Source organism: Leopardus geoffroyi, chromosome B4 (assembly GCF_018350155.1).
Source record: "Leopardus geoffroyi isolate Oge1 chromosome B4, O.geoffroyi_Oge1_pat1.0, whole genome shotgun sequence".
In the NCBI taxonomy this organism is placed as follows: Eukaryota; Metazoa; Chordata; class Mammalia; order Carnivora; family Felidae; genus Leopardus; species Leopardus geoffroyi.
The window spans coordinates 65,973,728-65,988,083 of NC_059341.1; the positions used below are offsets into that span (position 1 = coordinate 65,973,728).

At 35.7% G+C, this 14,356-nt stretch overlaps 1 protein-coding gene across 3 annotated transcripts in view; it reads right to left on the reverse strand.

Moving 5' to 3' along the window:
- Positions 1-582: 582 nt before the first annotated feature.
- The window catches only part of SYT10 (synaptotagmin 10), a 68,127-nt gene continuing 54,353 nt past the window's right edge, over positions 583-14,356 (reverse strand). Inside the window, exons 4-8 of one of the 3 annotated variants that reach the window (XR_006708828.1) lie at positions 12,887-13,007; positions 9,402-9,573; positions 6,763-6,892; positions 4,118-4,870; positions 3,640-3,749 (exon numbers count right to left, since the gene is read on the reverse strand). Coding sequence is in view for 2 of the 3 variants with exons in the window: in XM_045463779.1 (XP_045319735.1) it covers positions 3,678-3,749; positions 6,763-6,892; positions 9,402-9,573; positions 12,887-13,007 (495 nt within the window). In the remaining variant the exon portion in view is untranslated. Of the gene's footprint in view, positions 3,750-4,117; positions 4,871-6,762; positions 6,893-9,401; positions 9,574-12,886; positions 13,008-14,356 lie in introns of all 3 variants that reach the window. The other 2 variants (XM_045463779.1, XM_045463780.1) reach the window with 2 other exon arrangements.

Consider the following 14,356-nt stretch of genomic DNA (forward strand, 5'->3'; position numbering starts at 1 on the left):
ACCTGAGCTGAAGTCAGATGCTTAACTGACTGAGCCACCCAGGTGCCCCATGTAGATTTTAACTTTAAATTACTTTACTTTGCATACTTCTGCATCATCTCTTATTGGCAGCAATAAATTCTTAGCCTAAAATCGATGAAAGTTTAGATCAACTGAAGTACATCAGAATAACCACAGCTGCTGCAAGAACAAGTTGTGACTAAAACAGATCTCCACATTGTCTTTAGATTTAGTGGAGGCTGAATGACTTTCTGAAATCCTTCTCAAGTCTGTTTTGTTTTTTGTCTTAATTATCAGTTAGTCAAGTTACCTGGTAATAATCACAATTAAGGTGGCAAAAATGAAATGCCATTCCATGAAACTGTATGTACTGCACTTAGATGACATCAAGTACTCCTTAAAGAGGTAAAGAAATGACTATGTGTTCAAAGTTAAGATTTTGTATCCCTTTGTTTGCAATAGCCTTCAGCTCTTTGGATAACCCATTCTGAAATAAGTTATATTTTGTTTTATGGACAGCAGAAGTTGAAAAGGGAGTGAAAGTTTAGCTTTTTTCATTTTTAAAGGAATTCATCATTAAGGTAAAGTCTTACGAGATTGTTCTTTATTGAGTCTGCAAAATCTTAAAATAATAAAAATTATAGGAGAATAAACAAGGTGGAAATGACAAGTATCATAACCAAATAGGTTCAAATATATTTGCTTTTATCTAAAACCTGAGTCAGTTTTGATCAATTGTGATCTCCCTGCAGTAACTAGAACACACGCACATTCGCCAAAACTGCATGAGAAAGTGGATGCTTGGCTCTGCGTTTCGTCTCTAGTTCCCTGACATAGTCGTAATGATAGTTTTTACTCAACTGTGAATGCATTCATATCATGAGTTTTTACATGTAAAACAAAGTATCAGAAACAGGGCTAGCCTTACAAAGAAGATTAAAATTGTCAAGAAAAATATTAAGAAACTAGCGTAAAAAGCATTGTCTGTTCAGATTTTGGTGAGAAGACTGTAGACTCCACAAACATTAATGTTCTTTCATATTCAATTTCCTCATTCCCCTGATTATTTAGAGAATCAGGTAAAATACACAAGTAAATAAAATAAATTAAATTAAATGAAAAACCAAAAAGAAAATCAGTGTTACAAAATGAATCAACACTTGCTCCCTTTTCCTAGACTTATGTCGGACAAGTCCCTGAATAAGTCCCTGAAATTAGGTGTTCATTATATACCCAAATTGCAACTTCATAACGGGTCAGTGTTGTCATTAAAATGTTAATTTTAAATACTGAAATTCAAAACATTCCATCTTCAATTACAAGCAGAAGGAGGATCAGTTTGAATCGGTGTGTGGCTGTGTAGAATGAGGGTGTGTTGTGTTGAAAGTGGTAGGATTATGTTTTTGCAACAAGAAGTATTATTTTAAATGATCACGCTTTATGAATAGGAGGGTAAACGTCCCTCATGCGTTGCATGAAAGATGAGCTGTGGTAAAGTTTCTTTTCATCTGTCTCACAGGATTAACAAATACTTGGCATGATGGGTTTATTCTAATCCCTAGGAAACAGTTTTTAAAAACTACCCTAAAAACAGATTTTATCTATAATCCCCATAGTAAAGTCTCCTGTTTGGCTGGTTTGTGTTGTTTTCATCACAAGCATTGGCTTTTTCTCCATAGGAGGCAAAGAAAAGCAGGAGCTCCTAAGAATGCATAAAAAGTCCTTTAAAATATGTTTTCAGATGAAAATAATTATTATAGGAGATATAAGGAAATACAGTCGCTAATTAGTTATAGGCTGCAGCTATATCTACTAATAAAACATCTGTCAGCAAAAATGTTATTTTATTGAGTATCACTTGTCTTCCCATTTGACAATTTTTATTTCCTAGTGAAACAAAGATTTCCAAAATTGCTATTCTGTGTATAGCAAATGGTTCTTCTAAACTTCATAAGGTAGACAAGTATTTTCAAACAAGTTCCTTCTGTTATTTTTTATCAGCTAATATTAGCTAGAAGTAATTTCTTTTGTTAGGAAGATACAGGCATTTTTGAAAAGTTTTAGGGAATTGTGTTTGCCTTTAAAATGTTAATGTGTAAAATATTTACATCTTAATTAACAGTAATGCCATCAGATGAGAGATGCCATGATCAAAATTTCACAGCTTAAATTTTTTTTTTAACATGTAGAAATAAGGGATTCTACTAAAATCAAAATTTTATAACTACTGATAAAATTTTCTCATTCTGATAATGTGTTTTTACATTCTAAATACAGATTTTTCTTGCCTTTTTTGTTCTTTTAACCTCCTATCTTGAGATAGCTTTGAAATATGCACTATCCATTGCATATATCTCAAAAATATGGTTGAGGTCATTCAATATGGATACCTTCAGATAGGGTCCAGAAATGAGACAATAAAAAGTTGACCTGATTTAAAAGAAAGTTCTGTCATGTAAAAACATTTGCATAGTTTTTACAACTCCTGGCCTGATCCTTGATCCTTATGAAGGCAAATACCTTTCATGAAAGGACTGTGGGTCTGGGCCTTTAGAATTATTTTTATTTCTATTAAATGTGGAAGTTATGTTATGTATGGTATATGTATAGAATTTTCTGAAAAATAAGTCATCCATTCTTTAGGAAAATACCCAGTTCTAGTGATTAGTTTCTGATTGGGTTTAAAAGTCACCATTACTATGTACAATCTAATTGACAATAAGCACAGACATTTTATTGTACCTTTGGTGTAGTATGTTCTATCAGAAATACAGGATCTATGTAATACCTTTATGTCATAAAATATACAGGTCACAGTACTTGAGAACTTTACAAACACTTAAAAAATAAACGACTTCTCATTCTATTGACTTAGGAATACTAACGCTACATTTGAGATAAAGATTATTAGAATTTTGAAAATATCAGTTAACAGTTCAACAGATGTTTGAACCACTGTAACATTAAGACAGTATAAAATGGTAGCCCAAATGGCTCAACCTCCCATTTTCCAGCTACTAAATATTACTCCTTAAGTTTAATTCAAAATTGTTCTTTAAATTACAGCTTTACGTGTATGCTTCAAATGAGCTTGAGAGACAAAGTTTTGAGTTTAGCAGAGCCAAACCTCACTAAGGACCTAATTTTCTGAGAATGAAAGAATATATGATCAGATAAGTGACATTAATTTGATTGTTTAAGGATTTAATGCTGTTTAAGTTCAAAATTTCCATTAAAGTCTATATGGAACCATCTGTGCGACTAGAGATGAACATTGTAACAAAATCAAAACCATACATAAGTGACATGTGCTACTTTATACAATAGCAGCATAAATTATATTTAATTTTAGATAAGTATGGATTCTTTTAAAAGAATGTATTTCTTATGCAAAGAATTGCAACTTATTAAAACACCTTTGTGCTAATAGGTATATGAAATGAAGAATAAAATGCCTTATGAAAGTAAGGACTACTTGTATTCAAGTAAAATATATCAAGATGTCCAAAGTTAAAGAAGGGACAAAAAAAAAAAAAAAGCAAATGAAAAATTGTACATTAAGTTTGTTCATTATCAGGATATATTTTAAATGAGGAAATCAAACCTTCCACTCTTTTTCTGATCTGATGAGCACATGGTCCTGGGTCCTTATTAAAATGGTCTTTATTCTGGAGGCATTATGGTGTGGAAGGTGGTTTGGGAGATGGACAGGATCCTTGACTATCAAAACTGGTTGCCCGGCCAGGTAACTGAAAGACAATAATTTCATAATGCATGATCTAATGCAAAAAAATAACAAAGTGGGTAGTTGTTGCTGTCTCTTAAAAAAATGTATATTTATTTTTTGAGTGAGAGAGAGCATGAGCAGGGAGGGGCCAGAGAGAGAGGGAGACACAGAGTCCCAAACAGGCTCTGCACTGTCAGCACAGAACCTGATGCAAGGCTCAAACCCATGAACTGTGAGATCATGACCTGAGCTGAAACCAAGAATCAGATGCTCAACCAACTGAGCCACCAGGGTGCCCCTGTTGTTACCTTTTACTAGTGAATATTCACCCATGATATGCAGTCTCTGAGGAGAAGATATACATAAATGCCCCCACCCTCCAGAACTCACCTTCTCAGGCAGCACGATGGGGCACAGACATCTCACGGAGATGTAGACACAGCATGGTACAAAATGGCATGCAGACCAACACTGTACACACAATTATTCATGACTAGAGATTCATTTCACATTCTATGAATGTTCTCACTGCAAAATAATTAATGGTTTGTGATAGTGGAGGACACTTGCTAGGTAAGCGCAAGAAGGCTCAAGGCACAAGAGACCACATTGCACTTGTTCTAAGGCAGGAGGTGATTTTTATCAGGGTCATTAACGAAACAACAGGGACTGACTTTGGCAAATGGGAGCCATGGGGGTTGAAGAATAATTTCTCATGGTTTTAAATATTACATGTATTTAAAAAGTTCAATTACAACAGGATAAACTTTTGATTATTTAGGTAGAAGTAGCCAGATTTTCTAAATGATGCTTTAGTCTCTGTCCCACCAACTTACCCTGTTTTCGAGTAATTGTTCCTTTATTATTTTAATCCCTCCTCTGGCAACAAAAGACGTAGTTAAACACTCACCACTTTCCCAAAATGCAAAATCCAGCCAGTTCTTAGGTCTCTAGTCCATATGTTCTGTTTGACCAATGAATGTAGGTGCAGGAGTTGGAAAAAAGGAGCTACTTGCTGGAGAAAGTATATTTACATAGTCTTTAGTCCCATTTGTCCTCTGATACTCAGCTGCTATAAAAATATCAGGGATCTTCTTCTGATGCCCAGATTGTAGCTTGTTCTTCCTGTATGTCCTACAATGACTGAAAAGTGTTCACATGTCCTGAGACACAAACAGATGCCTATTCCATAGCTCCCCTTCACCAGATAAATGTAGAGCTGCTTATTAAACACTTACAAGTAATTATAATATACCTTGGGTCACACAAACCCTATCCTGTTATTAGTGAAAAGTTTTTGCTCATATTATCTCTTTTCTCCTTGCATAATTCTTGTGAAGTCTGGAGGGGCATGCATTTCTGTTTTCATTAAATATGCAGGAATGCGGCTGTAGATAGAATAGGTGATTTGCTCAGGATTAGACAGCCAGAGAAGCAAGGATTAGAACCCACATCACTTTCCAGTGTGGTTCTCTGCCCAGCAAACTCTACTTTCATGTCTAGATTCTTAGAATTAATATTCGCTTTTCAAATTTTAAGTAAAAACAAGATGAGAAGCAGGAAAGTGGATAGTGACCGAATAATAAAAAGTATAGTATACTTTAGACAGTGCACGCTGTTGACATGAAACACAACTTTCCCAAGACTTGCTGAATTAGAGAATGCACGTGTCTGTACTTTGAGGGAAAGTGCTGCATGAATGTGCATTTGTGTTTGTATATGTGTATCTTTTATGACTTATATGAAATGAAATGAGGTAAAGATTAAGAGCATTAATATATATAAGCACATATCTATGATAACAGTTCACCTCTGTTGCCTGAACATGCACTGTTCATATAGGGTTCATCAGATTTTCCCTATAATGTCCTGAGTAACAGCCAAGGTCACAGTTTTGTGACTAAGATGAAAGGAACCTGGACCCTCTGACATTTAGTTAATTACACTGTGCTGCCTTTCTCATTCAACCCAGGGCTTAGTGCCAGATAAGAAGCAGAATCTTACTGGTGAACATAGGGCAGAGTATTTTTCATTTACTATGTGGCTATCATAACTATTTTTATCGAATTGCATAAATTCCATCATCTACCACACAACGTTTTGTCAACCTGCATTATCTCTCAGGTCACATAAAAGACTTATTTTGTGACTCTTCAAGAGGCTCCAGCAATCATCTTTGAGAAAGAAAGTCATTTCATCTAGCAACATTCAGTGTATCAAGTACTGACAAGTAACTTAAAGCCTAAAAATCCTGATAGAAACTGGTATTGATACTTATGGTTAATATAACTATTAATGTTAGTTGTAATCAGAGCTAACATTATGTCAGACTGCTAAGCACTTACTATTTGCCATTTTATTTAGTTTTACTCTTTGACTTTACTATTATTACAGAGTAACAGCAGAAATGTAGAGAGGTTACAGTAACATGGCCAAAGTTGTCTAATAGACAGTCACAAAGCAGAGCCAGGCTTCGAACTCAGGCATGCTGATGTCTCAACATTCTAAATATTTGTGAGCACTTTCACCTCCTGACCAGAGTATTGGGAGATATACCTGCCCCTTTACACAGATGAGTCGTATTAGAAGATAGTACTTCTATTTAAGGATTCTTGGGATGTTTAGGTGAGGTGGCTGTTTTCACAAAAGAGAAGCAGCAAAATTCGTTTTCCAGTTAGTAATAAATTTGCTTCATTGCTCTATCACTCATTGATAGAAGTTTCCAGGCTACGTAAAGATAATGACAGTCTTGCAATTTCATGAGCTTACTGTCCAAAGGAATATCAAACACAGAAAGTTTATTGGTTTCTAAAATACAACAAGGCACACAGAACTCTGAATACTGGATGATAGAATATGTAGGACAGAAGTAAGAGCAACCTCTGTTTAAAAAAATAGATGAATATATAAAATTTCAGACAAATGTTGGCAGATAAATAATATTTAAGCAAAAGAGATTAAGATAGATAGATAGAGAGAGAGAGAGAGAGAGAGAGAGAGAGTGAGTGAGTAGATGTCAGGGAATCACAGCATACCTCCAGCAAGGGGTGCCAATGTGTTATTGGTTTTCGGTGATAGGCCAGCATTTCATTCCAGTGGTCTCGCCCAAGACCCTCAGCGTCCAGTCCTGTTCTACACACTCCTATGACCTCATTGTGTCCTACCCTACGATTTGGAGGATATCACACTTTCATTCCAACATTCAAAGATAAATGGAGTTTCATACATCTTAGCAGAATTTCAAGCATATGATTTAAACACTGGATTTTGTGATGGGCTCTAAATGATTCTGCAGATCAAACTACTTTCGGTCAAATTAAAAATCTTAAGTAAACAAAATTTACTACACAAGATCAGCATTCAAATATGAATTTGTAAAAGGAGCACGCATAAACCATTTTAGTTCTCTGTAACTTGAGCACATGTCACAATAAACTAGAATGAGAAACACTGCTCCTTACCTGTACTGTTGAATTTGGAAGCACTACTGTCAACTTTAAGTGACATAAATCAGCTCTCATTTTTTCTTCACAAGGCTTAATGTTTTACAACGATGCTTAGATTTTTTATCAAAAGGTCAGTACCCACTTTCTTGTATAAATGACCATATTTAATTGACTCTAAGTGATATGTCAGCGTATGTTACTGCTTATACTACAATTAAACAGGGCAGGGCTACTACAGCATTTGATTTATTATTGCATGGCACCAGAGCACACTGCACAACATTCCTATTTTCTATTCCTGTCCTGTTTTCACAGCAACAAATCAAAATAACAATGATAGTTAATAAGTCTGAGAGCTTATTATGTGCCAGACACTGTTGTAAGTAATTTAAATGTACTAACTCACTTAATTCTCACACCATGACCATGAGTATCATTATCATCATCTCATTTTACAGATAAAGAAAGTAAACACCCAGAGAAGTTAAGGGACCCACCCCTACTCACTTAGTAAGAGGCAGAGGCAGGGTATGAATCAAGACAGTTGACTCAAGTGTGCATGTGCTAAGTTGCGTAAGAATAAAATGTAATTTATTATTTATTTATTTATTTACGCGCTCACTTATTTGAGGGGGTGGGCAGAGAGGATGGGACAGAGAGGATCCCAACCAGGTTCTGCACTGTCAGCACAGACCCCGATGCAGGGCTCAAACCCACTAACTGTGAGATCATGACCTGAGCCAAAATCAAGAGTCAGATGCTTAACCGACTGAGCCACCCAGGTGCTCCTAGAATGGAATGTAATTTAAGGGCATTTCTATAGGGTTATTTTGACAGACATCTCTAAGGAGACTTTTGAGATAATTTTAAGATCTTTTCATTACTTTCTTCCTGTCATTGATGTAGATATGAATGCTTAGTATTGTGATTCTTCCACATAAAATTTCGCAAACAAGCATATTTTTAGGAATAATTTTTCAAATCTTTCTGTTTTATATATTGTTAGCATCCATTTCCCTAAAACTGTCTGCATGACAAACGCTCACTTGTATCTACCTGCAGTCACTGCTGTGCTAAATCAATAGGAGTAATTTTTTGGTAAAACAGAACAAGGGCTTCTGATGAAAACATTGCAACATTTTTAGAGTTTGAAATTTTAACCAATTCAAGATTTCTCTCTCTATAAATAGTAAAAATTTTTCCCATAAGCTGTGATATAAACTAATTGCAAATAGATGGTATAAAACATTTTATTTTTTTAGTGCTTCATTTCCTCTGAGCCAGAGGATAGCATATCAATTTCTCTAGGTTACAGGGTTCTGGTTACTACTATTTTCATCATACCATAAAATGGAGCACTCTTTTTGAATATATTAGAACAAAATAAATGTAGTAAGACACTGTCTGTGTGCTGATAATTTTGTAGGTTAAACATACAGTATTCTTTTCTAAAAGGGGTGTGTGTGTGTGTGTGTGTGTGTGTGTGTGTGTGTGTGAAGCTGTGAAGCTGTGAAGCATGGGTGGGATGGGGTACATAGAGCTAGGTAACATTTCAGACCAGGCAAGAATGGGAGAATAAAGTAGGAGCTAAAGCAGGAAGAAACTTCAGATGTGCACTTGGGAGTTTGCCATTGATTCTGTGAAAGAAGTGACTCAAAGTGTGTGAACTGGAAGAATTATCCACAAAGCATGTTTTAAGATTGATGTGAAGGTATCAAGGCTGTCTTCCTATGGCCGTTATTCACCTTCCACTCTTAATACTCACTGTTAATGGTCCTATAATATGCTAATGTCTTTCAAATGGGAAAAGTGAATCCCAAAGAGATTACATAATTTGCCCTTTCACATAGCCAGTTAATGATAGAGCCTGGTTAAGAATTACTATATTCATATTCCAGCCCCGTTGGGAAAACAAACTTGATTGGTTGTAATTTCTGTTGTTACTGTAAAAGGACATCACAATAGTGCTTCGTGTAATGGGTTCCATATTACTTCTGCACCACCCTTACACCAGCCCCAGGTGTCCTGTCTTTCAACTTAAGAATGACTTCTTTTGGAAAAGAAAAAAGAGATATTATAACATGGGAAAAATAAATTTTGAATGAATAAATTTTCCCTCTTCCAGTTTAAATTAAAACCGTTGTTGTAGCAGTAAATAACCAGAAAAACTGTATTTGCTCTACATATGACCACACAGGGCTGTTCTTCAGTGAGAGAAATACACATACCTATCATAATCCATGACTGCAATGGAGAGGCTGACCTGGTCCACATTCTCTGGAGGGATATCGAAAATAATAGCCTCATTGTACACAGGGTTTAGAGTGTTTTTCTTCGTCGTTGTTTTCCTCTTTTTTAATCTCCGACCTTCACACATCAGAGACACTTTGACATAAGGATCTAGGAGTAGTGAGGTAATTTCATTAAAATGAAAGTAATAGTACAAGACATAAATCAAACTGTAGGTAACTGTAACTAAATAAGGAAAGTAGTATATTAAGCCTTGTAGTATTATGTTTTAAATTCGAATGACTTATTTTGGGCAATAGACTAAGACTTCTTAAAAAAAATTTTTTTTTATGTTTTATTTATTTCTGAGACAGAGAGAGACAGAGCATAAGCAGGGGAGGGGCAGAGAGAGAGGGAGACACAGAATCCGGAGCAGGCTCCAGGCTCTGAGCTGTCAGCATAGAGCCCGATGTGGGTCTCGAACTCACAGACCGCGAGATCATGACCTGAGCTGAAGTCGGACGCTCAGCTGACTGAGCCACCCAGGCGCCCCATGACTTCTTACTTTAAATGTAAGAATTTATCCTGAAAGAATCAGAAAAGAATTTCATTTTTAATGCAACAGAGAAAACCTACTAGTTTATCAAGAGCCAGTCCAGAACTATAATGTGACTTTTAGTCACAGCTATTTGAGGACATATTTTGTTAAAAGTGATTTCTAGGGAATATAATCCTAACAAGTAAGAATAATTGCATTAAAGTTAATTTCCTTCAAATGATTTAGGATAAGAGCAAAATTTGTGAAGAGCAATATTGTATCATATATGTGTATATATATATATATATATATATGTATATATATGATGCAATATGTAGAAATTAGAAAGCAAAAACTACATTAGTTAGAATTTCCTCAATTGTTGGAAAGGTACTAAAATTAGAAGTTTAATTTTACAGTCAGCATGTTGGTGCTTGATTACGGAGCTCTGATTGAAGAAGAGGTCACTACAAATATATTAAATACATTGTATTTATATTTATTTGCATTGTATTTGGTATTATACAATAGTATACAATAAAAAAAAGGCGATACTTGGTTTAAAGATGTTCTTAAGGAAACCTATTGATATGACATTGCCTATATGATGCCGACTTGGAAGAGAAAAATTTAGTTGGAGTACATTTTTATAGGCCAAAGGGGTCAAATAAATGTTAACAAGTTCTGCCCCCACTGACTCATCTCCAGTCTTACTTCTGCCACCTTAAGTAGAAAAACTGGTCCAGTATTATAGAAAATTATGCAGAATCATATGAAAGTTTCTGTAAAAGCCTTACGTTTGTACCTTTTTATGAGAAGCAGGTGTGGTTTTGGGAGGGGGTGTTGGCATTGGGGTGAGAACGCTATCTGGTGAAAATCCGTGACTCCTCTACATTCATTCTTGTTTTTTCTCCTTTCCACCTATGGAGTAATACATCTCATTTCCTTAGAATAAGCCAAAATCATGGCAGTATAAAGTTATTTGAGCAAATGAACACCTTTTAAGCGCTAGAAAAATGTATCTGTATATTTCATAAGCATTTCCATCAAGGGGCAAAATATATTTTCTGACTAGAAATAGAGTATGCAAAGGAAAACAAAGTAAAATGGTAATGTTCAGTGACTGCTTCCCATTTATTTTTCAGTTTTTTAATAGGAAGTATGTTCTAAGGAAGAAACTCACTTCTCTGATACTCTTTGGTCTATGAGCCCCCAGGCCTAGGCCTCTCATTAACAATGGGAACAAGGCATGATTTATCCTCCACCACCCCCATCATGTCTCTGACCACAATTCTCTACTAGTGACAAGGATAATTTACTGGCTCCTTAGTTGATTCACAAGCCTCCTGTGAGAATTAATGAGGTGGTGTTCTCCGAGCATGCACTCCTCTGATGAAAAGCTTCATATAAACAAAAAGTACTCTTGTAGTTAATTATAACTTTGATGCTGTCTGCTTGTCTCAAAATTTGATCTCTTTTGATACATGGTGGAAAGAGTAGAATAAACAATAATTTGCAGAGTTCTTCAACATTTACTGTCCCAAGACTTTTTCACCAAAATAAATGTGAAATTTACTTACTTTATTTCTACCTTTATATATCAATTATGTGTTGCAAATTAAAAAAGATGAAAACATATTTCACAAAATAGTTTAAAAGTGAAGATGATAGAGAAAAATTTACAATGGGAAGTCTCCCTCCCATCTGTTCCCATACCTCTCTCTCCACCGTTTAGTTTTTGTGTATCGCTTTGGTATTTCTTTTGCAAATATTAACAACATAAATATATATTGTAATGTTCCCTATTCTTATACAGAAAGGAGCATGATTTTTGTATTTATTTTTGCACCTCACTTTTTATTATTATTATTATTATTATTATTATTATTATTATTCACTTAGTATATCCTGGAGCTCTTTCCCTTAAGCTTTTTGCAAATTTAGTTTATTTTTTTGTTCTGTAGAACCATAAAGTTATAGATTCGTTTCCTTAGGTCATCCTTTCCTGTATCTCCACTACCATTTTTTATTTGTTTAATTCAACACATGCTTACTGACCTCCCTCTTCTGTCCTTACCATTTTTCCCTTCATAGACCTGTGCCAGAGTTCACATATTTAGTTAACATATAACCCTCCAGACTGTTGTGATTTAAACAAAGGGATAGGGGTGCTTGGGTGGCTCAGTCGGTTGAGCGTCTGGCTTCGGCTCAGGTCATGATCTCACAGTTTGTGAGTTCGAGCCCTGCGTTGGGCTCTGAGCTGACAGCTCAGATTCTGTGTCTCCGTCTCTCTCTGCTCCTCCCCCGCTCCTGCTCTGTCTCCCTCTCACAAAAATAAAAAAACTTAAAAAAATAAAAAAAATATAAATAAAGGGATAAAAGAGAATGGTGTGTCTTTACCTCTTTATCAAAATTAGCATAAGAGAAATTTCCTCCAAGAACATCTTTAAGAAACTTTAAGAAACATTTATTTCCTTTATTATTTCTTTCAGTCCCTACTGTTGCCCCAATTCTTATTTAGAAAGGTGGTCAGAATAAATGCACATGATGGTGTTGGAAACTTGTTGTTTCTCTATAGATCAGGTAAGGGAGATAAATTAAGTCTAAATGTGTTTTCATACTTGTAGGGTAATGCAAGCTTGAAGTCCAAGAATCTTCTTTTATAAGCCAACTGACTGGTTAGAAGTGGGGCAGTGATTGGTAAATTATGAATTTTTGAGAAAGAACTAGATCAGCAGAGAAAGAAAAAATAAAAATCCAAGTTCATAGTCAATCTATTTGATAACATCTTTTAAAAATTGTGAAATGATATTGTAAATAAAACAGGTGATTTGGAGTACTTTGTCCAAATGAACTATAGACAAATGAACTCAACAATTCAACAGCCATATAGTTCTGTGATTTTGAGAATGTACCCTTGACCCATCAGGCCAATTGTGTACATACCTGATGACCCAGTGATATCCATAGCCTTCAGATTTCTGCACTTGATGACTGTCAATGTCATACGTCCAGCAGTTGGCAAATAACAAAGGGAGAACATGATTTCACCCAGATCTACACTTTCCTAGAAAGGCAATAGGTAATGTTAGTAATTTCAAGCACTAGATAGTGAAAACCAAATATAATTGAAGATGTTGAGTAAAAAATCACTTTAATAGAATATCTGAATGTCATTCTAAATTGTTTTTATTAAGGATACATATGACATTGCCAGAAGCTGTTCCAAACAGAGTAAAAAAAGGGAGTATAGTCCAGTCGCTCCTTTGACATCTCCACTTGTGTTTTTAACAGGAATCTCAAACTTATTATAGTCAAAACCAGACTGCTGATTCCATTCATTGCCATTCACTTTCTGAAACCAATTCCTCTGTCAGTCTTCCCCAAATCAGCACATGATGTCATAATTCAACCAGAGGCTGGAGCCAAAAGCCCAGCAGTCACTTTTCTTCCTTCTTTCCCTTGCCCTTACACATCCAATCCATGTCTTGTCTACAAAGTCTACAAAGTCTATCCAAATTAGTGACTTTCTTTTTAGCTCTAGGAGTATCAGGCAACTATCAGGATTACTTTTTCAGTCTCTAAAATTGATCAATCTCAGAAGGAGCCAAAGTGATCACTTATGAAATGCAAATCAAATTATTTTACTCTCCTGATTAAAACCATCTAAGGGTTCACAACTATACTGGAAACTTCAAACTCCTGGTATATAAGTGGGGTAACTATAAATCTTGGTATATCTGGGAAATTCTGGGTTTGTACCTACTTTCCTGGTGTAATTATTAAGAATATCCCTTTCGGGGAGCCTGGGTGGCTCAGTCGGTTATGCGTCCGACCTCAGCTTAGGTCGTGATCTCACAGTCTGTGAGTTCGAGCCCAGCATTGGGCTCTGTGCTGACAGCTCAGAGCCTGGAGCCTGCTTCAGATTCTGTGTCTCCCTCTCTCTGCCCATCCTCTGCTCATGCTCTGTCTCTCTCTGTCTCAAAAATAAATAAAAACATTAAAAAATAAAAAAAAGAACATCCCCTTTAATTATTTTTTTCCCTTTTTTAATTTCAGAGAGAGCACGCATACGCACATGAAATGGGGGAGGGGCAGAGAGGGAGAGACAGAATCATAAGCAGGCTCTGCGCCACCAGAGCAGAGCCTGACACGGGGCTTGAACTCCCAAACCGTGAGAATGACCTGAGCTGAGATCAAGAGTCCGCTTACCTGACTGAGCCACCCAGGAGCCCCTTTCATCCCTTTCAATTACTAAATATGTCTTTGGTTTGGACAATGCATTACAAGGTGACACATATAAGGCCCTGGGTGATAGGGATCCTATCTTTCTAATTTTATTTCTTGACTCTCTTCTCAGCTTACTCTGATGCAGACTCAAAAGCCTTTTTTCTTTTCTGTTATTCAAATGAAGTT